Here is a 26543-nt window from a genome sequence, read left to right on the forward strand (position 1 = left end):
CCCATATTTTATCAGCAAGTTTTCTTATACCACTGAATGAAATCTTAATTTCATAGAATCTTTGTTACATAGTGGCATTGTGTACCTCTTCTTGTACTTTTTATATACAGTCAATATGACATTTTTTATTATATTTTTAAAACGTGCTTATTTCGGCGAATTTTTTTTTCATTTTAATGAGGGTATTCAGACACACATAGAAAAACACATAATGCACAAAATACACCATCTTGTAACCAAGCGCCTATGTTTTGAGTTACCCATACTAAAACAAGGACAATGCCATTCTTTCTATATTATTGAAGGGTACAAACCACAGGCGCTTGTTTCATACAGTAAGCTTAGTTTTCTACTATATAATATTATATAGTAGAAAACTAAGCTTACTGTATGAAACAAGCGCCTGTGGTACAAACCTCTTATCCGTAACTCCTCTTATATGTACAACTCTGAATAAAATTTAATGATACTTTCACAGATCCTTTTTACATATTGCCAATATGCATCCCCTATCATACTTATTTTTTATCTGACACTTATTTTGGGTCTCTTAGAGCAAAATGTGAACTTTGGCACGCCAAATTCACAAAAATGAACAAAACATAGTTTCACAGTTGATAAACAAGGTTTATCGGTAGTAAACTATAGTTTACGGACTGTAAACTATAGTTATCAACGTTTATCTATATTTTACATTTGTAAACCATAGTTAACGCGATAATCTATGTTTTACAACCGTAAACTATACTTAACACCGAAAACAATCATTTGCCATACTATGGCACGCCAAATTCACAAAAATGAGATAATCATAGTTTCACAATCGATAAACTAGGTTTATCGGTTGTAAACTATAGTTTACAACCCGTAAACTATAGTTAACAACGTTAATCTATATTTCACATCTGTAAACCATAGTTAACGCGATAATCTATGTTTCACAACCGTAAACTATACTTAACATCGAAAACAATCATTTGCGATTGCAAAACATAGATTATCTGATAAATACAGTTTCACGATTTGTAAACTATAGTTTACAAACCATTAACTATAGTTAACGATCTGATAAATATAGTTTCACAATTTGTGAAACTATGATTAACAACTCTTAACTATAGTTTACGATTGTAAACTATAGTTTACAAACGTGAATCTATGTTTATCAACAAAATCTATTGTTAACGCTTTATTACAGACAGATAAACTTAAATTAACATTCGTAAACTAGTTCTTATTACATATACTAGAACTGTTTAATAAAGGCTAAATAAATCAAATACCATGGATTGTGTAAAATTTTGAGAATACCGAACATGAATATATTCATGTATGTGACTTTAGTTCTGCATATACTTCACTTCAGATAAAGCGATACCATGCTCTAGTGGTATGTCTCTAGCTCCACATGTGAGAGGTCCCGGGATGGAATCTCGGACGATCCCTTTTTTTCTTACTTTTAAATACTTTCCTTTTTTTTTTTACTAAATGATAGTATTCAGCATGTGAAATGAAAAATTTATGAGGTTATAAAATCATCATTACAGTGTGATAAATATTCATATAAAAAGATAATAAAGCATAAGCAATCAAATCTTTATATGCATATTGACATACATGTATTTTATTCGCTTCAGTGTACATGTACACATTTAATAATTCTACAAATTCAGTCAGGGGGGTCCGACTTTTTCCCTAAGCGGGGGACACGAATTCTCTGAATTAGTTTGTTTTTGTTTATTTAATGTCATGTTTTGGCCTGTGTAATTCAAAGCAAAAATTCAATTAAAATACCCAGATCGAAAAGTGAGAGATTATATAAAATGATAGTGATCTGGAGGTCCGTCCGTCTTTTGGGATACCCATATTTTATCAGCAAGTTTTCTTATACCACTGAATGAAATCTTAATTTCATAGAATCTTTGTTACATAGTGGCATTGTGTACCTCTTCTTGTACTTTTTATATACAGTCAATATGACATTTTTTAAAAAGTGTTAATTTCCGCAAATTTTATTTTTATTTTAATGAGGGTATTCAGACACACATAGAAAAACACATAATACACAAAATACACCATCCTGTACATAACCAAGCGCCTATGTTTTGAGTTACCCATACTAAAACAAGGACAATGCCATTCTTTCTATATTATTGAAGGGTACAAACCACAGGCGCTTGTTTCATACAGTAAGCTTAGTTTTCTAATATATAATATTATATATTATAAAAATAAGCTTACTTTTTTAAACAAGCGCCTGTGGTACAAACCTCTTATCCGTAACTCCTCTTATATGTACAACTCTGAATAAAATTTAATGATACTTTATTACATATTGCCAATATGCATCCCCTGTCATACTTTTGTTTTTATCTGACATTTATTTTGGGTCTCTTAGAGCAAAACGTGAACTTTGGCACGCCAAATTCACAAAAATGAACAAAACATAGTTTCACAGTCGATAAACTAGGTTTATCGGTAGTAAACTATAGTTTACGGACTGTAAACTATAGTTAACAACGTTTATCTATATTTTACATTTGTAAACCATAGTTAACGCGATAATCTATGTTTTACAACCGTAAACTATACTTAACACCGAAAACAATCATTTGCTATGGCACGCCAAATTCACAAAAATGAGATAATCATAGTTTCACAATCGATAAACTAGGTTTATCGGTTGTAAACTATAGTTTACAAACCGTAAACTATAGTTAACAGCGTTAATCTATATTTCACATCTGTAAACCATAGTTAACGCGATAATCTATGTTTCACAACCGTAAACTATACTTAACACCGAAAACAATCATTTGCGATTGCAAAACATAGATTATCTGATAAATACAGTTTCACGATTTGTAAACTATAGTTTACAAACCATTAACTATAGTTAACGATCTGATAAATATAATTTCACAATTTGTGAAACTATGATTAACAACTCTTAACTATAGTTTACGATTGTAAACTATAGTTTACAAACGTGAATCTATGTTTATCAACAAAATCTATTGTTAACGCTTTATTACAGACAGATAAACTTAAATTAACATTCGTAAATTATTGTTAACAACCGTTAAATATACTATACTATAAATGTACTATAGTTTACGGTTTGTAAACTATAGTTTACAGTCGATAAACCTAGTATATCAATTGTGAAACTATGATTATCTCATTTTTGTGAATTTGGCGTGCCATAATTTGCGATTGCAAAACATAGATTATCTGATAAATACAGTTTCAAAATTGTAAACTAAGGTTTACAACTCTTAACTGTATAGTTAACGATCGTAAATTATAGTTTACAGACGTGAATCTATGTTTATCAGCAAAATCTATTGTTAACGTTTTATTATACAGACAGATAAACTTCTAATAGATTAGCATTCGTAAACTATAGTTAACAACCGTTAAATATAGTTTTACAGATGAAAACTATACTTAACGAATTGTAAACTATAGTTCACGGTTTGTAAACTATAGTTTACAGTCGATAAACCTAGTTTATCAATTGTGAAACTATGTTTAGCACGCCAAATTCACAAAAATGAGCTAATGATAGTTTCACAGTCGATAAGCTAGGTTTATCGGTTGTAAACTACAGTTTACGGACTGTTAACTATAGTAAACGACGTTAATCTATATTTTACATTTAAAAATCATAGTTAACGCGATAATCTACGTTTCACAACCGTAAACTACGGTAGCTATACTTAACACCGAAAATAATCATTTGCGATCGCAAAACATAGATTATCTGATAAATACAGTTTCACGATTTGTAAACTATGGTTTACAACTCTTAACTATAGTTAACGATCGTAAATTATAGTTTACAGACGTGAGTCTATGTTTATCAACAAAATCTATTGTTAACGTTTTATTACAGACAGATAAACTTAGATTAGCATTCGTAAACTATAGTTAACAACCGTTAAATATAGTTTTACAGATGAAAACTATACTTAACGAATCGTTAACTATAGTTTACGGTTTGTAAACTATAGTTTACAGTCGATAAACCTAGTTTATCAATTGTTAAACTATGTTTAGCTTATTTTTGTGAATTTGGCGTGCCATAGATATGGGAAGCTGGAGATATCTTAGTTCAGTGCTCAGTTCCTTTAGTGATTCTGATTGGAAAAAAATATTTTGATAACTGCAACAATAGAATTTAGAGTATTTAAATTACGGCGTGTTTGTGTATCAAAATCATGAAAATATATACCTTGAATTTAGTCACTGTAGTACAAGGATTGACTATTTTTTTTCTTTTAAAACACAACTTCAATTAAGTGCAGATAAAAGATATTTATCAGTAATTTGCTCGCTATAATATACAACAAATAAAATAAAAAGTTGAAATTAAATCGACAGAATAATAAAATTTTTCTGAATGTTTTTATTCTATTTAAAGTTTTTACCAGTATAAATCTGTGATTTAGGCTAATTTATTGTCGGTAGACGATGATTTTCAAAAATAACTTTCACTTTCGTTTTGATTTCACAGAATTTGTCAACTATGAGAGAAAGCTTTTTTGCGATGTTACTGTTTATAGACTATACAAATGCTGTGTAAAACCTGTATGGAAATATATATACTGGATTATCCAATACATTAATATCTAGGTACGTAACAGGAATTTTATTTTTTTTCCTGCCTTTAATTATAATTCTATGACCGATTTGGCACTTATCATAATCATTGACATTTAAAAGGATTCTAGGGGCCTATTAAACCTTAAAGATGATTAATATCTAGAAACAAAAGAATGTTGACTAAATTAGGCAATCTCTAGTATTTACCCATGTTTGCTTGAAAAACTATACATGTATATATATTATGACGAAAAAATGATTCAGTAGATCGTTACTTTTTCAAGTTCACAGAAATGAAAAGACAATCCATTCCACATACATCTCGTAGTAGCGAACCCAAGTCACGGAAATATTCAGGTAATTTATCATTTTTACTTTTCGTGATTCTTAATTACACGAAGATTGGATATTTCTCCTCAAATTTTGAAAGAAAGAAGAATTCCTAAGAAGATTGTGAAAATTTTACTTCTGCAGAGACATTTCTTTCCTTATATTTTGAGTTGGAAGATCGAGCTGATTAGTCCTAATCAGTTAATATTAATTTTTGTTATTTTTATATCATAGTTAATTGTGATCAAGAAATACTTAAAATAAATCTTGAAATAAATTTAACCAAAATAAAAATTCAAGCAAGAGTATTTTGGGTTAATAGTAAATCATCACATCCCAATCGTTTCAGTTTCCCACAAGAGACCGATAGAAAGTTCATCTGAAGAGAGCGATGAGGACATAGCAAGCCAAGGTAAGGTATTTGCTACTGATATATTTCTGTGATTTATTCCTGTGATTTTGTCTAGCTTTAGACTCGTCAATGAATCACCCAAAGTTTTCAAATATTAGACATTTAGTTTAAGTACATGTAGATTCCAAATATATCTTTAAAATTAAATAAGATGCTAAAACAGAATTACTCTTTGTGTTGTAAAAAAATTATAATATTAAATACTAGGAGACTTATTGTTCACAGAACAATAAGAGGTCTTTCCACCTTCTTTGAATTTCAATTTCATGTAATATTTATCTCTTTAAAATTAAATTTCATCAAAAAGAAACCAGGAATGGCTTAAAAGAAGAAAAAAAAAGGAAAAAAATTCAAAATTTGGAGGTGACCTTGACATTTGACCTTCAAGTTATTTTCAAGGTTAAAGGTCAAGGGTCACATTGTAATTAAGCTCAGGTCTCTATGACGTATAGTTTTAAAGTTATAAGGTTTCATGGTAAGCACAAAAGAATTAAAGGGCAGTAACTCATTCAAGGAGTCACCAGATCCTTTCTCACTTGAACATAAAAGTTGTGCCTAAAGTCCCATAAGACATAAGTGAAGGTTTCATGTCTTTACGATTTACTTTTTCGGAGCAATAGCAATTACAAGGTTTTTCGCAAAAGGGGCAATAACTTTAAATAGGGTCAATCTTAAGGGACAAGAATGAAATCTTTGAAATAGGTTTAAGAGTACATATTAATGATGCAAAGACATTAAGTATATGTTAAAAGACAAAAAAGATGTAAAAAGAGCTTAATTTCTCAATTTTGGAATGACCTTGACCTTTGACCTTTACATGAATTTTATGAGCAAAGGTTAATGAATCTTACGCAGTTAGTCCCATGTCTTTACGACTTCTCATTTTGAAAATTTTTAATTATTTGTACAATTCAAAGATTTTCAGGGGCAATAACTCATTGAAGGGGTCACCGAATATTTTCGCAATGAATAGATTCCAGAGTCTTCTAAAGGAGTCGAAAACATTAGTGAAGGTTTTATGTCTCTGCGGTTTACGGTTTCGAAGTAGTAGCAATAACAAGGTTTTTCGCACAAAGGGCAATAACTTTCAATAGGGTCAATTTTAAGGGATACGAATAAAATCTTTCAAATAGTTTTAAAAGTGCATAATAATGATGCTAAGACAGTTTGTATATGTTAAAAGACAAAAAAAGATATAAAAAGAGCTTAATTTCTCAATTTTGGAATGACCTTGACCTTTGACCTTTACATGAATTTTAAGATCAAAGGTCAATGAATCTAATGCAGTTAGTCCCATGTCGCTACGATTTGTCGTTTTGAAAATATTTAATTTTTTTTAAAATTCAAAAACTTTCAGGGGCTATAACTCATTGAAGGGGTCACCGAATACTTTCACAATGAATAGATTCCAGAGTCCCTTCACGTAGTCGAAGGCATTGGTGAAGGTTTCATTCTTCTATGGATTACGGTTTCGGAGGAGTAGCGATAACAAGCATTTCTTGCGAAAGGGGCAATAACTTTGAAAGCGGTCATAGTTCATACGCGTTGGGTCAAATTTGTTCCTAACTTTTAATGACCTTTACGATGAACAAAAAGTCTTTTCGATAAATGTCGAAACAAAAAATCAGCGGAAGAAAAATAATAGGAACTAGGAGACTTATTGTTCACAGAACAATAAGAGGTCTTTCCAGCTTTTTAAGTGTTTCCGTGTCATTTGGGTTGAAAAAACGAAGAAAAACGCAAAAAAAAAAAAAAAAAAAAAAAAAAAATAAGGTGCTCCAGCAGGATTCGATCCCTGGACCCTCCGATTAGCAGGCGAGCGCTCTAACCACTACGCCACGGGTTCCGTTGAAATTGTGTTGTATTATTGTCGAGTTAAAGTTAACGGAATTTCCTTGATTCATTGACCAGTCAAAGAGTTCCACTTGAGACACTTCTGACAAGCTCCTGGGAGTATATGTGAGTTTGAATGAGATTGTTTTCGAGTTAAAATGTAAGGGATAGGGTCCGATTACAATTATGATATTGGTATTAACGGGGATACATGCATTTGAGGTTGCGTAGCAATTTATGTATTTGAAAAAGGCCTCGTTTGTTTTGACAGATATGGTCAATTCATGGATAAGATTTAATAATCATTTCTATTTGAATTGAATTCATAGTTACCAGCATAAATTAAACTTGAAACATGCATCTCAGGGAAAAAAAAAACGGTGTCATTGAAAGCGTGGAAATTTATTTGACAGGAAAAATCGCCGTTTTCTAGATTCATTCCATTAATATTAAATCTAAATAAAATTGACATAAATTCCACATACTAAAGAAAGCAAGAATATTTGGTATCGAAATATCGTATTAGAGCAGGAGAATCAAGTGATATTAACAACAATCGAAGAAATAGCCAATACAAACTTTATTTAATTTTTATACTTATCAACAATTCTATTTCAGACAGAAAAAAAAATGTAGAATTTGCCGATATTCACTAGAATTTAATTGCACTTAAGAGACTCACTGTAAAACTCTCAGGGCAGTGTCTTTGAGGTGTCTTCTACATGCTAAACTGAATTTTATCTTGATCTGTGATGTCTTTTGAGTTGTAGAAAAATTTTCTATGCCACTATTGATTTTTTTTTTTAGAAAAATGGGGGGTGGGGGGGTGGGGGGGGCGGTTGTAATATATAAGTGTTTGTTGACATGACAGTTATAAATACCTCCACTTAATTAAGCTTGATTGTGACCTTTGGATCAAAGGTCAAGGTCATTTATCAAGGTCAAAGGTCAAGGTCATCCAAAACAAAAAAGCACTTAGCCTTATAAACTTGAGTTTTACACTTGAAGCTGAATCTAGGTAAAGATAATGAATATATCTTTTTAAACTTTTGATAAAAGGTCAAAGGTCAAGGTCAAATATCAAGGTCAAAGGTCAAGGTCATTTTAACCAAAAGCCCGTAAATAAGCAATTTTGATACTTTCCCAATGACCTTGACCTTTGACCTTGACCTAATATTCAAGGTCAAAGGTCAAAAGATCTCATGCAGTTGGGCCCATGTCCTTACTACTTGTCGTTAAGAAGTTTTTAGTTCTTCATAAACATCATAAACTGCCAGGGGCAATAACTACTTAAAATGTTTACGAATTCTTTCGCACTAATAGAATGAGAAGTGTACTAAATTAGTCGCAGACATTGTAGAAGGTTTCGTACCTCTACGGTTTACGGTTTCGGAGGAGTAGCGATAACAAGGGTTTACACTGAAAGGGGCACTAACTTTTAGAGAGTTCAATCTTAGGGGACAAGCATGGAATCTCTGAAATGGTTTTAAGAGTACATACTAAAGATGCAAAGAAGTTTAGAATTTGGTAAAGAACAGAAGAGCTATAAAAAATGCTGAATTTTACCTATTTTGGAAAACCTTGACCTTTGACCTTGACCTAGATTTTAAGGTCAAAGGTCAAGAAATCTTTTGCATTTGGCCCCATGTCTCTACGCCTTGTCGTTTTAGAAAAATTCTTGATATTTGTAAACATCGCAAACATTCAGGGGCAATAATTCATTATAGGAGTTTATGAATCCTTTCGCAATGTTTGATTGGAGAGTCTACTAAATCAGTCGTAAACATTAATAAAGGTTTGGAATCTCTGCGGTTTATGGTTTCGGAGGAGTAGCGATAACAAGCTTTCATTGCGAAAGGGGTCGTAACTCCGAAAGGGGTCAAAGTTCATATACGCAGGGTCAACTGCAAAAATCTTTTACGGAGTACATTTCTATCGACTTAAAATCTTATATCTTTATATAAGGAGATAAATCGATAAATCTTGAAACAAAAAATCACACGGCGGAAAAATAATAAAGAAAAAGGAAAAAAAGAAACAGAAGAATATCAATAGGTCTTTCCAGAGAAAGCTGGAAAGACCTAATAATAATAAACATAAGCAAATCAATAGGTCTTTCCACAGAAAGGTGGAAAGACCTAACTAGTATCATAGTAGTATGTGCCAAGTAGAACAAGTTTTAGTCTCTAAAAATCTGTCCAATCTTTGAAATTTTTTAAAAAGTCTGTCATTTTATTCCTGAAAAGATTTCTTTAAATTACTTAGTATTGAAAATATCAAATGAACAACCAGCTTACCGACAGGTGTTTCCTCTTTTTAATTTATTTTAATAACGATCCTGTCGATATTAAAATGCAAGGAAGACGATGTACAAGAATTAGACGAAATATATTTCAGGGAATCGACACAAAAAGATTAAAATCGAAGCATTCAAGAGGAATACCCTTCTGGACGAACTACAAAGTATCTTGCATGATTACCCAGATAATGAACAGATCATAAAGGTGAAGTATGAAAGAAATGACATGATAATAAACACACTTAACTTTCAAAATGTCAAAGTGAAAGCACTAGTTATAAATTATTGTCTTACACAGGAACTCCTCCAAAATGCAGAAGATGCAGAGGCTTCTGTTGTCAAGATTTTATGTCATCCTGGTGCTGACGTTTCCCATATCAGGGCTCCATATAACAAATATCTATCTGTGAGTACAGTTACTCTGAAAAATTCATTACTTTCTTCAGCGGGTGGGTAAATACAATTTAATCTAGAAATTACATTTAAAAAGCCCTCGGTATACGAGGGTTGTTCGATATGTATTGTGTATTGTACCACAGCGCGATAACGCCTTGCACGATTTCGTCGATATTTATTTATACGCCTGGATAACTCTATTCAATACCTTGCCAACAGTATAAACACGAGCCTTCATCTACATATGGTTATAAAATAATCGTCATTTCAATAGAGCCAGTCATTGACCTAGAGCTTATATAAAAGTTCGCAAAAAACTTGGTAATTCGGTAAAACAGATTTTTACTCAATTGGGGGAAGTTTATGGGTCTGATAAGGTATCTTTATGAGACAGTTTGTAGGTGGAGACAGAAATTTCTGACTGGCACAGAGTCCGTCAAAGATGCAGCAAAATCGGATCGACCTGTGACTGTATCAGGCAAGACAAAAGTCAAGGAAATAATTGAAAGTGATGGCAGGTACACGATTCGTGATATTGCCAAAGCTGTTGGCATATCGCTATCGCGGGTGCATTTCATTTTGAAGCGTATTTTGAAAGTACGAAAGATTTCTGCCAGATGGATACCCTATATATTGATTAGATAACCAAAAAAAGGTACGAATACAAACCGCTAAAAATGTTTCCAAACTTCAATCAAAGACAATTTGCAAACATAAATACTGGTGACGAAACATAGGTTCACTATTTCGAACCAGTAAGAAAAGTTGGAAACAAATTATGGCTAACCAAACACGGTAGAAGGCCTGTAGTTGCCAAAAGGACAATGAGCACAAAGAAGGTCCTTTATTGCATATTCTTTTCTTGTGATGGTTTAGCCGTACATATTCCGGTGCCGAAGGGCAAAAGTGTTACAGGTCGGTATTACCGAGATGTTGTACTGAAAAAGCTCAAGAAATATTATCAGAAACGACGTCCTGTGTCGGGATTTAGGCATGTTCGCCTTCTTCATGATAATGCTCCATCACATACATCTGAGCTTGTGAAGCAATTTTTGAAGTCTGAGAAGGTTACCTTCTTGCCACACCCACCATACTCTCCGGATCTAGCACCATCGACTTTTTCCTTTTTCCAAAACTTAAAAAGTTCTTATCTGGTCGTCGATACAAGTCCTGACAGGCCCCTGGCTCAGCCGTCAGTCAGTGCCTCAGAGGTTACCTAAATCAGCGTACCGTGACGCATTTCAGAAATGGATTCAGAGATTAAAATTGTGTATTTCAAATCACGGAGAATACTTTGAAGGGATGTAATGTCCATTTGACTATTTGAATTGAATGCTTTTGAGATATCGTACAATACACAATACATATCGAACAACCCTCGTAAGTATGCTTGAATAGAAATATTTTCTTCTAAAATAAGTAATCAGGATCAACACATCTCTGAACTGTAAAAGGATGTTTCTTAAAATAAACATTTAAAGTAATTGTATCATTTAATTTGTTGCTTAAATTTGTTATGAATATATGCAACATTAGCAAAATAATTTTAGGGACCAGCACTCTGCTTTTATAATGACTCCAAGTTTACTGAAGAGGACTGGAATGGTATCATAATGCTTCGCAAAAGCAACAAAAAATCAGATGCTCTGAAGGTTGGGAAGTTTGGAATTGGCTTTAAATCTGTTTTTCACATGACAGGTAAGTATATGTGTTTAAGAGTCAGGATAAGGCATGTTCAAAATTGCAATTAAATCTAATTTTCTAATGCTGGGATGAGCTTAGTGTACATACCATGTACTCCCGGGTGAGGACTGAATGTTATCCGATAAATGTCTTATGCATATTTCCAGATCATTGCTGTGTTATAAGTGGTACCACTGTTCTCTTTATGGACCCTCTAAAAGATGAAAATCAAAGGATTTTGATAAATGATTATTGTCATAAAGAAGTATGTGGAAAACGAGGACTCACTCCATTAGATGGTGTATTTGGCATTGATAGTCATCACATACGATCCACAGGATATGATGGAACTCTGTTTTGGTTTCCACTTAGAAGAAAGGCATCCAGGATATCAGAAACAACATACAGCGTAGCCAAAGTTGACGATCTTATAAAATCTTTTAGTAAAAATTTGGAATTGGAGTTGTTATTTTTGAAGTATATTGAAAAAATTGAGCTGCACAAGTATGTTGCTAAAAACATCATCATCGATGTGAAGGCTGAGATAGACCAAAGTTCCTTAAAGAAGGTAAACGAGGAAAGGAGAGCATACAAATTAAAACTATTCGAAGTGGAAAACACATTGAAAAGTGGACAATCCCTAGAAAAAGAAAGTCCAATCTGGATGCACAATACAATGTGTCTCAAAATAACACGTTTGGGCACTGCAACCAAAGAACAGTGGATGATCTTGCAGTATTTTCATGGAGGGAGCACCGACCGAGATATAGTTCGACTACTTCGAAGTACACATTCAAAGTATAGACCGTACGTGGGCATTGCTGCAAGAGTTGACAAAAAGATTTCAAATGGAAAGCTTTTCTGCTTCCTTCCACTGCCAACAGACAGGGAAAGCCCAACTGGCTTACCAGTTCATGTGAACGGTTACTTTGCCTTAGACAGCAACCGACAACACATTAAATGGCCATCACGTGACCAAAGCATGAGTGAAAGTCATTTGGAGGACGACATGCTATGGAATAAATACTTGATAGAGGTATTACTTCCCATTGTGTACAAAGAATTTCTCAAAAAGTTCAAAACACATTGCGAAAATGAAAATAATAAACAAGGTATGCTTGAACTATTCTATCAATATATTCCAACTAGAAGTTCAACCAAAGAAGAATGGGAGTGTGTTGTTGATTCTATAGACGATTACCTTATTACCTCACAAGTCCCATGTTTAGAGGAAAGACAGTGGGTGAAAACAAGAGAAGCAACATTCAGTATATTTGCAAACATTTCAGATGAATGTAAGGAGGCAGTTCACAAACTCTTTAGAAAGTGTTTAGGCAATGGACTTGTAAACCTGGGAAAAAATACAGAGGTCTTCGATGATCTAATTCGTCGAAAGAAGTCAATAAAATCAACATCCCCTCAAGCCCTCCGAGATTTAATGAAAGATTTCGATGTCTACAAACAATGTTCAGCTTTATCAAAAGCTCATTTTCTTATTTATTCCTGCAGCGAAAATAAGATTCCTATGGATTTAGCTGGCCTGGAACTAATTGAGACGCAAGATAAAAGACATGCAGTACTTAAACTTCAGGTCATGCAAGGAAATCAGTACACGAAATGTATATTCCTTTGTGAACAAGGCGAGGAAGCTTTTCTTTTGGGAAAAGAAAATCAACTTGTTAAATCAAGACAAAAGTCTGAAAAGCTGGAAGAGGTTTTACAAGCAATTATCCGAACAGGTAAGAAAGCATTAGCGCACTTTTTATATAAAAAAATACATATATATATATATTTTTACTTTCAAAGTCTTTCTATATAAATGCTTACGTCTTTCATGTTTTATATTAGTTAATTATTTCATTACATTTTAGGAAAATACAACTTTAAAGCACTTGATCCAAGCACTTGCATCAAACTTTTAGAAGATGTGTTGCAGACAAAAGTGAAAGGCCTTTTTTCTTATGAGTGGGTTAGAAATGTCTGGAAATATATGGATTCAAAATTTCAGAAATCATTAGACCCAGTGAAACACCTTCCCATTGTTCCTGTCAAAGGACAAGACGTTTTTCTCAGAAGACTTTCAGATTACCTTGTTGACAATACTGGAATTGAGAATGGCAATTTGTGGGTAGAGATATTTGCATTTTTCAATGTTTTTGTTGTAAAGCAAAACTTTTTACATCATCACTTATTGCAACCAGGAAAGGGCTATGTTCGATCTGCAGTAGAAGAAAGACTTTCTCTCTTTGACAAGCATTTCTCAATAGGTGTTGATAATTTCAATGCTCAAGGTACTGGAGAACAGAAAGAAGAACTGAAAAGATATTTAGCCACAAATAATGCAAAACTTCCTTTAAGTCTCTTGCGAAGTTTAAAGAAGTTGCACATTTTTAGAAGACAGCGGAGTTTGAAAATCTTCGAATGTTTCACATCAATTGAAGATTGTAAAACTGTCTTTATGGCTGACGAAGATTTTCCTTTACCATTCATACAAAGTATGATAGTCACATTTTCCAAAAAAGAGAGTGAGTTAGTGCGCAAACTTTCAGATGATGTACAGGACTTATCGAGAATTATCTTTAATTCATTAGAAGAGCTGATTAGGAACCCAGTTTGGTTAACAGATGAAATGAAAAGACGGCTGTGTCACTACATTTTAGAAAAGAAACACAAGTTGTGCAATTGGGAGAATATTGTGGATCGTGTGAAAGATATTCCTTGCATAAGAAACAGGACTGGAGAAAATAAAGCTTTCAAAACTTTATATGATCCAAATGACAAAGTGTTGAAAGATATATTTGATAACAGCAAATTCCCATGTGATGAAGATGTTTACCTTTTACAACAAATAGGATGTCTGACTCAAAAGGACACCAACTTTGTTAACGACATAGAGATGGTGTGTAAAAAGATTCATGCTGGAGCAGAAAAATATGAAGGAAAGAAACTTCGAGCCGTTTCAAAGGCTCTTATTCAGGTCATGAAAGAGCATAGTAAGATATGTCATCGTGTATCCGAGTATAACATATTGCCATATATGAAGGAGAAAGTTGACCACTACCCCAAATCTCTTCAATGGTTCAAAACTGAAGGTTTAGTGAAAATGGACTCTTTACAATTAAGAAAAAGTGCAAGTTTGATAGGATCTGTTATGCCTGTTGCTACAGAGGAATGCAAGATTTTTCTTCGTAAGGTTAAAGAGATTCCCGTTGAAAGCGTCCGTAAACAATTTCAAAATGTGTTGAAAAATTATACAAAAAAGGAACATTCAAAGTACATGACAATAGTGATTTCAATTTACCAATTCTTTGAACAAAAAATGTTGTTCGATATTGAAGAATTTGGAAAATTTATTTTGACAGAGCATGAGTTTCAGGATATCAGTTCAGTTTATGTTGAAAGGAATACAAAGAAAGATATAGACACAGTTCCTTATCTAGTACCTTTGCCCACGGAACTAGAACAATTTGGGACATTTTTTATAAAATGTAAATGCTACGCATCGCAAACACCGGCGAGTTTGCTCGAAGTTCTCAGAAAACTAAAAGTAAAGTATGGAGAAGCTTTTCAGACGGATGAGATTGATAAGGATTTCGACTTGATAGAGAAGATTTTGAGACGTCTGTCCAAAGAAGATCCCATTCCAGATGTAATTCTACCAATTAGATCAAAAAACCCAAAACGTATTCTTTTCAAACCTGCCAAAGAGTGTGTGTACGCAGATACAGATTGGTTTAGTAGAAAATTTACAGAAGACGAACACGTGAATTTCGTTCATTCAAAAATTAGTAAACATATTGCAAAGGCATTTGGCGCGCGTTCTTTAAAAGAGTACACTCTTGCAGATGCTGAGGAAATGTTTGAAGAATTTGGTCAATCAGAAAAATTGACTTTAAGAATAAAATCTCTTCTCGAGGGATATACAGATGGATTATCTGTTCCAAAAGAGATAATTCAAAATGCCGATGATGCTGGTGCAACCATAGTAAAGTTCCTTTATGATGAACGAGAAAATAGGGAAGCAAGAGCGGCGCTTATTGATCCAAACATGAAGTCTTTTCAAGGCCCTGCATTATGGGCATACAATGACGCAGAATTTACCGATGAAGACTTTAAGAATATTCAGAAATTAAGTGGGGCAACAAAGAAGGAAGATACAACAAAAATTGGTACATTTGGTGTTGGGTTTAATGCCGTTTACAACTTGACTGACGTTCCAAGTTTTGTAAGCCGAGGGAGTTTAGTGTACCTTGATCCTCATGAAAAATACCTAGGCGAAGCTTTGGAAGGAAAAAGACAAAGTCCAGGAATTAAACTTCAACTGAGGAACAGAGTAATGTTAGATAAAATGAGAGATCAGTTTTTTCCTTACGAAAACATATTTGGTTTTCAAGGCGTCAGAATTTCACGAGGGAAAATCTTTCCAAGGAACATTATTTCGATTGCCTTTGCGAACAGAAACACAGGCCAAATATAGTGAAATAAGCCAGAAACCATATTCAGCAAATGAAATGGAGAAATTTGTCAATTTGATTTGCAAGGCAGCTGGAAACCTTCTACTTTTTACTCAGAATGTACGAAAACTTGAGTTTTATCGCCTCCAAAATACAAAAGAATCACCTAAAAAATGTATGGATTTGATATTAAGTGTGACAAAGGACTGGTTATCAAATCCATGCAATGTATTAAAAGAAGCCACACGGCAACTCAGAAACAATGATCTATCGCAGCCGTTCATCGACTTGCAATCAGTAATAATTACGGTTCAATTGAAATCCTCCCGTCTTTCAGTCCAGTGGTTGTTGTCGTGGTCCACTGGTAACAAGAAGTCTCTAACCCTATACAAGGATAGAAAAAGTGATGGAGCTTTGCCACTAGCTTGTACTGCGGTTCCTGTCATCAAAGATGGAACATCTTCCATTATTTTGCACGAAAATATGCGTAACCTGCCTTCTGGCTTTTATAGGGAAGGGCATTTATTTTGTTACTTACCTCTGCCAATTATAACAGGTCTTCCATTCCATGTCAATGGTAATTTCTCAATATCTGCTGATCGCCAGCGTCTTCTCGTTACGACATCAGATGAAAAAGAAGACTCAAAACATGTAGTATGGAACAATTGTCTTACAGAAGATGCCGTTCTGAATGCTTTTATTGCATTAATATTGCATTTAAGGCATAAGATAAATAACGAAAAATATGTGTACTATTCGTTGTGGCCAACAAAAACAGAAAATATTTGGAGAAGATTTGATGAAAAATTCTATTTGAAAATAACAGGAGATTCAACATTACAAGTTTTCAAGACATCAAAGGGTTGGAAAGCTTTTAAGGAATGCAAATTTTTGGATCCGACTTTGCAAAAATATGAAAAACTTAAGACAATTGTTTTAGATTTAATCGCAAAATTTGAAGTAGATGCATTGTTTATCAGTGATCTACCTGTAGAATTGTTCAGAAAAGTGAAAGATTTTTGTGATCCTGCTCAATTAGTTACTCGGGAAATATTTGCATGTGAATATTTTTTGGGCAACGTTGAGAGAAATGAATGTAAAACAAATTATGATTACATTTTATTGACCATCTTGCAATGGGATACCGAAAGTATAATGGCAAAAATCAGTAATATAAACTGTATTCCGACACTCCCCAGTGGGAAAAAACGACGTCCGAAAGATCTTGTGGATCCTTCCAGAGATATTTCAAAACTTTTCTCAGAGTCAGACATGGTGTTTCCTACAGAACCGTACATGAAAAAGGATTTTCGAAAAAGTCTATCAAAATTGGGAATGATGAAACAAGAGAAAGACGTTCCATTAGAGAAGTTGATTCAGCAAACAAAAAAGGTACAAAGTCTGTTTGAACGGTGTCAGAGATGTGCCTTAGATCGCATTGACTACATAATAAGTTTTATAAAAATAGCAAATCTTGGGAAAAACGAGTTACAAAATCTGATGGACATTCAATTTCTACCAGCAAAAGAGAAACCTATTGGTTGGTCATATCCCTGGTACTTGCAAAAGATTCAAGAACACAAAACTTTAAAGAAATTATGCAGCAATCATCGGCTTTCTAAACTATCAGATACTATGCTTTGTCGCCCCTATGATCTATTTTTTTCATCAGCAAAAAACTGCATTGGTTCCCAGAGGCTAATTTTAGGTCTTCCTGATGAACAGCAGATGGAAAATGAAATCTTGCTTAGGAGTCTGGGTGTTAGATCTTTTGACAGTGTTTCCATCGACATGTTATCGAACCAGCTGTCAGAAGTTTTGGAACATGCATTTATAGAAAAAAATACGAAGGGGATATGCATGGATTTGTATAATGCCTTTAATAAAATACTCGGCAATGTTCAAAATAAAAATGAATTGAGTTTAGACAAATTTTCAAACACAGCATGCATTCTAATTGACGGAAAATTTGTTTGCCCAGATCGGATAGTTTTTTCTTTAAAATTAAACTGTGAACCTTTCTTTTTTCATTTGGAAAGAAGTGAACTTTTAAAGTACAAAAGGTTTTTGAAAGCAGTTGGAGTGCGAGATGAATTTGAAACAAACGATATTATTAAAGTTTTCAAGGAGATCAAAAGGACAAACGAAAATAGAAAACTTCCTAGGAAATCCCTTGACGCAGTGTGTCGTATTACATCCTTACTTCCATCCATATCAGAAAGTGGAATCTATGAATTTCTTCACCTTCAACTTTACCTCCCAGATAAGAATGGGATAATGCGAAAAGCTAGTGACCTTTGTCAGAATGATTGCGAATGGATACCAGACAGTCCAGGAATGTGTTTTTTACACCCTAACATTTCAAAATCCGTTGCGACTTTAGCCCGAATAAAGTCAAAAAGAGAACAGGATTTGTTAACAACATCGTCTGAGTTTGGCTTTGATTTTGGTCAGCACGAGGATTTAAAGATAAGATTAAAGAAACTGCTTAAGGGATATCCAGAAATAAGCATTTTGAAAGAATTATTACAAAACGCAGACGATGCGGGTGCCTCTGAGCTGCATTTCATCATGGACTACAGAATGCATAAAACAGTGAAAGTATTTTGTGACAAATGGAAAGAGTTGCAAGGACCAGCTTTATGTGTTTACAATGACAGCGTTTTCACTGAACAGGATATTCAAGGAATTCAGAACCTTGGAATGGGAAGCAAATCTGAAGACCCAACAAAAACGGGACGATATGGAGTTGGATTTAATGCTGTTTACCGACTAACAGATGTTCCATGTTTTTTATGTAAAGACAGTGATCAAATATTATGTGTTTTAGATCCCCTTCGCGAATATATCGCTCATCCCCAAAAAGGAAGACCAGGACGCAGGTTTCCAAATGCAACTGAATATCTTCGACAACGTTATCCAGATATACTGACGTGCTTCCTTACTCAAACAGAAGTTTGGAAAGGAGGAAAAGGCACTCTTTTCAGATTTCCCTTACGGAACAGAAACTCTGTTATATCAAAAAAGTACACTACACATGAAATTGAAAAATTATTTCAATCCTTTGAAAATGAAATGGGAGAAAATCTTCTGTTTTTAAGCAGTGTGAAAAAAATCCAAATCTCGACCATTGATAAAAGAGGGAAAATGAAAAGAAGACGTTTAGTATCAGTCGAAAGAAAAACAAAAGAAAATCTATGTGAAGTTCAACAGCTTAAATCAGAACTTAAACAAAATTTGAATATGAACAAAGAATTGCATTATGAACTTGTTTTAAATTTGGACGACACCTTTTGTGAAGAGTGGTTAGTTGTTCAAAAATATGGATTTGAAGAAAGTGTTCCACGTGATATTCAAAATCTGTACTCATCAGGAGATCTAGGACTACTTCCTGTTGCAGGTTTAGCTATTTTGAAATCATCTCAATCACGGAAAACAGTATTTTACAAAGCATTTTGTACGCTCCCATTACCTATTGAAACAGGAATTCCAATCCATATCAATGGTCAATTTGCTTTAGACAACGAAACACGCACAGACATATGGTGGCCTGAAGTAGATTCATATCGGGATACAAGAAGCCTATGGAACGAACATTTAGTGAAATCAGTAGTCGTAAAGGCTTATGCTGAACTGATCAAAATTTCAAAGCAAGAAATATGTAGATATAAGAATAAAAAATCAGATTGGCTGTGTCGGTATAACAATTTATTTCCATGCATCCCAAAGATAAAAGGAATTTGGCGATATTTAGCAGTATCTTTTTATGAATACATTGTGACAAAAGAAATGCAAATCTTCCCTGTTCTTCAAAACGGAAAGAAACACGTTTTTGCAGATGGGTAGCAATTAGTTCAAATGTATTCTTTGAAGACCTGGAAACAGATTTTAAACACTTGTATCCTCCAAAGGATGAAACCGATGAATGGTTCAACGTTAAAAGCATGGAGTTTGCTTGTTTATTAAGGGACGTTGGCATGAAATTGTTGAATTCCCCATTGTGGATGTACGAAAGTTTAAAACATGCAAATCTTTCTGTGGAAAAAATTAATCCTCGATCTGTTTTGAATTTCCTGAAAAGTTTTGAAACGTTAGAAGAAAAATGTCAATTAACAATAAATAAACATGTTGGTAAAACGCTAATGAAAAGTAAAGAAAATGTTATGATGATATTAAAATTCTGTCTGCTAGATAACTCAATAAAGTGTGATGAATTAGAGGGAGCTCCACTTCTGTTAACATCTGATGGGTTTCTCAGAAAGTTTACTAGAGGAAAAAATATCTATTACACAAACCTAGGAGAGTATGTGAAGATGTTTCCAAAATCACAGTACCGATTGCTACATCACAATCTTGCGTTCCTGTGCGGGAGAAATAAGTTATTTAACCCTTACATAAGTAAATTGGAACTTGACAATCTTTGTGAAGTTTTAAATGAAAATTTGATAGAAGGAATGAAGCATGAAGTTCCTGTCCCTTTTCACGACATAGAATTTCCTTGTCCTGACTGGTTAGAAACATTTTGGAACTTTATTGGGAGACTGCATGACAACTTCTTATTTCATGGGAGAGGAGATCTGAAATGCTTTCTAGAAATCATGATATTGCACCTTGGAAAATGGGCATTACTTCCTGTAAGGAGAAATAGCAGGTTTCATCATCAATACGAGAACAGACTATTGTATCCTCTGAATATTGGAAAATCTATTTTTGATATGTTTGATTGTGAAGTAACAAAAACAATGCAAGCAATGGGACTTCCCTATCTGGATAGAACAGAAATCAGAAATGAAGACTTAAAAAAATCCAGCATAATTGTTGCAAGTTCCTTTGTTGCAAATTCAGCAAATGTCCTTGAAATATTGGAATGCATCTTGTCAAATACAAAAAATATTGACATGAAAGCAAACTGTGAAATTTTAATGGAATATTTCGAATCTGAAGCATCAAATTTAAAACAAGATACAGAATCAAAAGAAAAGCTTAAACGTTTACCATTTTATGAAAATCTGTTAGATGAGTATCAAACTCTTGAAGGTTGTAAAACTTTTGTAATGCTTCCGAAGGAAGCACCAACCGATGGTCTTCATCAGCTTTGCCTAAAAACAACTGTGCAATTTTTAAAACACAAACAATGGATGTGTGTGTATGAAAGGGCGGGATGTCATATCTGTGATGTCGTAGAAGTATACCAAAAATACATATTGCCTCATTTCAGTGATTTGCCAGACAGGGACATAGTGAAACATATGGAAACACTTAAAGATACCGTCATCAGCAGACTGATATTTAAATCCAAAAGTGAGCAAAATTCCATAATGGAATTGTTACAACAGGTGGCTTTTCTTGTGCAATATGGAATTAGATATACAGCAAAGAAATTTTATAATCCACAGAAAAAATTATATCATTCCCTCTGTCAGAAGCATGAACTTCCTCCTGCACCCTTTGCTCATAAAGATTGGATTCCCTTTCTCATAAAATGTGGTTTGAGAGACAAAGTGACAGAGGAAATATTTATCCTCTTTGCGTTACGTGTAGAAAAAATTGGAAACGAGGTAAGGTTAACTGATGAGGTGAAAAAATATTCCTCAATTTTGATAGAAACCTTACAAAAAGAGAATATGTTTCGAGGAAATGAAAAGTTCCTAGAAGAAGTCAAGAAAATTCATTTTATTTTACCTCACACGTTGGAGCAAGGTTTAATAAATATCCACTCTCAGCATGCCGCCGCACAATTGCTTAATTTGGCAGATTCAGAACTTGTTAGAAACAAGGAATTGTTATGGACAACTGTTGGATTACTTGACAAGAATGCCTGTAGTCTTGTTGATGATAAGCACATATGGCAAAGACTTGGTCATGACGAAAAACCACCCGAGGAACAAGTCTTCAAGCATATTAAACTGATTTGCCAACAGTTTGGTGAAGGTTTTCTGACAAAATTAGAGGAAGATGAAGATTTAGATGCAACATTATCCTCCGTATTTCTGAAAATATACTCTTATCTGGAAGATATTTCTTGTAGTGAGAGGATATCTTCATTAAAAGAAACACGGTTTATTTTTGTTAAAGAGAGAAAATCATTTGCTTCCCCGGATATTGTCGTTCTTAATATGGATGATGAACATGAAATTCCTCCATATCTCTATAAGGCTCCGACTTACTTTGGCCAATATCATGCTGTATTTCTGAAGTTTGGTGCATTCGAAAAACTTTCCAGTAATCATTACGCAAATGTTTTAAAAGAGCTTTATAAGAGGTCCAAAGGTGGAATCCTTGATCCTAACGAGAAAACAATGGCTGTCAAAGCCGTTCAATTGCTTTTTGAGAAATTAAGAAAAGAAATTCCGGATGTGCAACTTAAATCAGATTTATATCTCCCAAGCAAAGATCACGTCTTATTGTCGAGCAAATCGCTAGTATTTGTTGACAATAAAGTCTTGGAAAAACGTATCTGTAAAGGGAACCATAATTTGAAATATGCTCTTGGGTTCAAAGAATTAAATATGAAAGATGTGCATGATCCAGTAAAAGAGATATCTCTAATTCCAATTGAGACGAGACCAAAATTTCTCTCAAAAATTGTTGTGGAAGAGGTATCCCCGGAATGCAAAACTTATAAATGGAGAAGTGAAAGGGCAACTTTCTTGGGAAAGTTTTTGTGCTGTGAAGATTTTATCAAAAGTGTCATTCGCTTGGTTCGACACGAACGATATCAAAGAAACAAAGAATGTGGTGAAATAGAAGAAACTCAAATCAGAGATATCTTTAAAATGTTGAAAGTCTTTGAGGTGGTAAATTTGACAACTGTATTAAGACTGAATGCGGAGGTTATCAAAAATACTGAGAAGCAAGCACAAATTTCATATTCCATTGACACAGAGAACTCAAATTTAGTATGTATTTATCTGAATTCTTTCAGGCGCCAAGAAAACACCAAATGGATAGAGTCAATCGCAAATGAGTTGACCCGCATCATCAACTGTCTTTTAAAGAATGAATTAAGTGAAAGCTGTTTACATTTGGCTCATGTTCTTGGTTTTATTGAAAATCCAGAATGCATTAAAGAGTTCTTGGACAGCAAACAAATTATTTCTCTGGAAGACTGTGCTTCTGATGAACCTTTCATTCCAGAATTAGGCTCTGAAATTCCAGTCAAATTTCACCACTTGTTGAAAAATTCATTCAAGTCACTTGCAATAAATGAATATGTTGGATATGAACAGTTTGATCCTTTAATTGATGATGATATTGTGCAAAACGATTCCTTGCCAGTTTTCTTATTTGCCCAGGTAAAGGAAGATGATACAAAAGACATCAAAAATGTGTGGGAGAAGAAATATAGAATTGATATAGGTCTGATGGATGAAATTGTTGTAAATGCGTCCCGTTTATACAAATTTGACAGAAAAACTCAGAGAGACCTTTGTGTGGAAATTTATACACAACACAAAGGGAGTGAAAAAAAATATACGTCGGTCAAGAGTGAAAGAAATTTAAATTTGAAAGAGGAAAAGAAAAACATAAAAAATATCATGAAAGACACTCTTAATAAACCGCTTAATGAGAGAAAGAGAATATGGAAGCGGCTTCTTTTACGGTATCATCCAGATAAACATATGGAAAACAAAGATTATTATACGAAACTGACCCAGTATATTAACTCTTTAATCCAAAGAATTGAAAATGGCCAAACTTTAGATTACGACAGCGAAGATGAAGTTGATTCGGGAACTGGATTTAGAAGACGTAATTATAACCGTCCATCGGGTTCAACATTCGGACAAGGATTCAAATTTTCATCATTTTATGAGCAGTGCTTTAATCGTGAAAAATCCTATGCAAAATATAAGCGGACATATCGTCCTCCAGAAGAAGGGCAGAGCTATTTTCAAGAATTCCGCAGACGTGGTTCCCAGCCCGGTCAGGCGGATAGATGGTACCGCCAGGCAAAATACGACTTGGATGCAGCATGGGGTAGTGAAGGTCGTGAAAACGCCCATAATTGGGTGTGTTTCAAATGCCACCAGGTAATAAAAATCAGACAAAAAATGATATCAATACTTAATGGGCTTTTATTCTTAGGAATGGGTATCGTATAGCGGGGTTTCCAATAATACTTTAATACTATGAAAGATTAAAGTAATCATTTTGTTTAAATCTGAATGAGGAAATATAAATATTTCCATTACTTTTCTTCGTGGAAAGGGTAATGTGTATGTTGATGCTTCGTTAAGACTTTTCGTTTCATACCGGTGTATTTTAAATTCTTTTGCTATGAAAGTTGAAGTTTCAAAATTCAAATTCGTTTTTAAAGCATATAATGATGAAAGAAAATTACAGTTGTGAATAAAATTTTGTGCAAATTTTAATATTGCAATTTGGATGCAAAAAAAGTTTACCCTAAATCAGTGACCCATACATATGTGTACCACTCTAAATAACATGCACCGACATAGAATTTGCAACTATACATGCATAGGCAAAAAAGAAAATCTATAATAAAAATTCAAAAAATTAGAAATAATTCTTTCTATGTCTAAATAGATTAGTTTTTCGTGGACATTTTGTAGTATGACAATGTGTTAACATATTTGAACATTTTGTTTTAAGGCTGTGGAGAAGGCGTTAAAGGCTCTACTTTACCAAAAAGATGCTGATTTATTTATGCGCACACACGATCTGTCGATGTTGGCCTCTCGATGTGGTTACGATAAACTTGAGTCCCTGGTGCTGACGTTTGAGGAAGTGACTAAATCATATGACGCCATGCGGTACCCTGACGGCGTAGCCAGTGGATCAACTCCTTCAGAATTTTATACAAAAGAACAAGCATCAAATGCCATTAAGAAAGCGTCTGAAATTTTAAATATGATCAAGACGGAACTTGATAAATTAAAATTTTCATAATGGAAAAACAAATATGGATTAAAAAACAAAATTTTTGTCATCAGTGATTTAAACATTTACATTACTACACTGTACCGGTACATGTGTACATACGAATGTGATTTACATGTTTATTTTGTGTCTACATGGCCTGTATGGACATTTTGTTCATACATGATCAGCAAACATTAGCAGCTTATTTTCTGTATCAATGTAAAGAAATGAAGTTAAAGAAAACCATAATGATGATTGCATTTTTCATATCTGATTATGTTTTAGCTGTGGAGGCTAGATGTTCTCTCATTATACATATTTTTTGAAGATATAACGAAAATACATAAATTGATGTTAAAATTATTGATTGAGTGTAGTTGTTCAAAAGGAATACATATTCATGAATGTAAGAAATATAAATTAAATGTGTACCACATAGCACCATCACATACAGCTTTTGAAATCGTTTTGCATTGGTCTGATATCTTTGTTTCTTTGATGTTGGGTAGATGTACCATGTATATTTTTTTTTTGTGTGTATTCTAAATTTCTTGGTACAATAGTTGTATACGTATTATTGTAAAGAATTATATTTTATATAATTCGTTTCTGAAAAGAAAGCATTTTTTGTTTGATATTATTATGATACACAGGTATCAATATTTTGGTGATATAATATTACAGGCATGTAGCATCAGGGAGAGGGTGGTGGCTTATTCCAGATATGTTAAAGTTTTACTGCAGAAAATAGAAAATGTTGAATAAGGGTATAATAAGGGTAATGTAGTGTTTTAGTGATACTGCAAAAAGTTGGACACCCCCCCCCCATCCCCGCGGAAAAATATCTCGAGTTCGGCTCCGTTTCCATTCTTTTTTTTGGTCAAAGCAGTTATTGATTATTATATCTACAAAATGAATTTGTATGTTTATAACTAGGTTTATAGATAATTTTATTTTTTAAAGATATGATCGTCCTAACAAAACACACTCTTTTATTGTGTTTTATCATCATCTCATCTGCAGGCCTATTACATACTTTATTTAGCAATTTAATCAGACATGTTTTGGTCAACTGTCTAGACACATTCGATTCAATTAAAGAGCCCCCTCCCCCAACTTGTTTTGATAATGTCCTATACTTCTTGAGCAAAAAAATATTAAAAAAAAATCTCTAATATTTAAAGATATTTATGGACATTTTCCATTTTTTGGTTTGACAAAGATTTCCATGGAAGATGATTTTTTTCTCGGGCTGCCCAGAGAGGGTGGAAGGCACTACTTTTAAAAACTATGCCTCATTACTGATTATTATATCAACAAAATGAAATTGTATATTTATAACTTTTATTTAACCAGGTTTATGGATAATTTTATTTTTATAGATATGAAAAAAACTGTGCCGTGTATATGGGCGGAGCCAGCAAAAACTGTGCCGTGTAAACAAAACACACTCTTTTATTGTGTTTTATCATCATCTCATGTAATATACAAATGCAGGCCTATTACATACTATATATATATATAGCAATTTAATCAGACATGTTTTGGAATTCCACACAGAAATATATTAACATATCCCACCTATTCAATATAGGGCAAGCTGTCTCCTCCCCTAACTTGGTTTTGATAATGTCCTATACTT

At 33.5% G+C, this 26543-nt stretch overlaps 1 protein-coding gene across 1 annotated transcript; it reads left to right on the forward strand.

The window, feature by feature from the left end:
- The first annotated feature begins 4586 nt into the window (after positions 1-4586).
- Positions 4587-25420, forward strand: LOC134244155 (sacsin-like). Its single transcript, XM_062726427.1, is given in 11 exon segments — positions 4587-4638; positions 4893-4965; positions 5288-5350; positions 9581-9687; positions 9781-9888; positions 11429-11576; positions 11729-13300; positions 13433-15963; positions 15965-19867; positions 19870-24048; positions 24632-25420. Coding segments are annotated over 10 exon segments (12972 nt in total). The 5' UTR covers positions 4587-4638; positions 4893-4901; the 3' UTR covers positions 24929-25420.
- The last annotated feature ends 1123 nt before the right edge of the window (positions 25421-26543 follow it).

Source organism: Saccostrea cucullata, unplaced genomic scaffold, assembly GCF_032062105.1.
Source record: "Saccostrea cucullata isolate Sc308-1 unplaced genomic scaffold, CSIRO_AGI_Scuc_v1 ctg6150, whole genome shotgun sequence".
Lineage (NCBI taxonomy): Eukaryota > Metazoa > Mollusca > Bivalvia > Ostreida > Ostreidae > Saccostrea > Saccostrea cuccullata.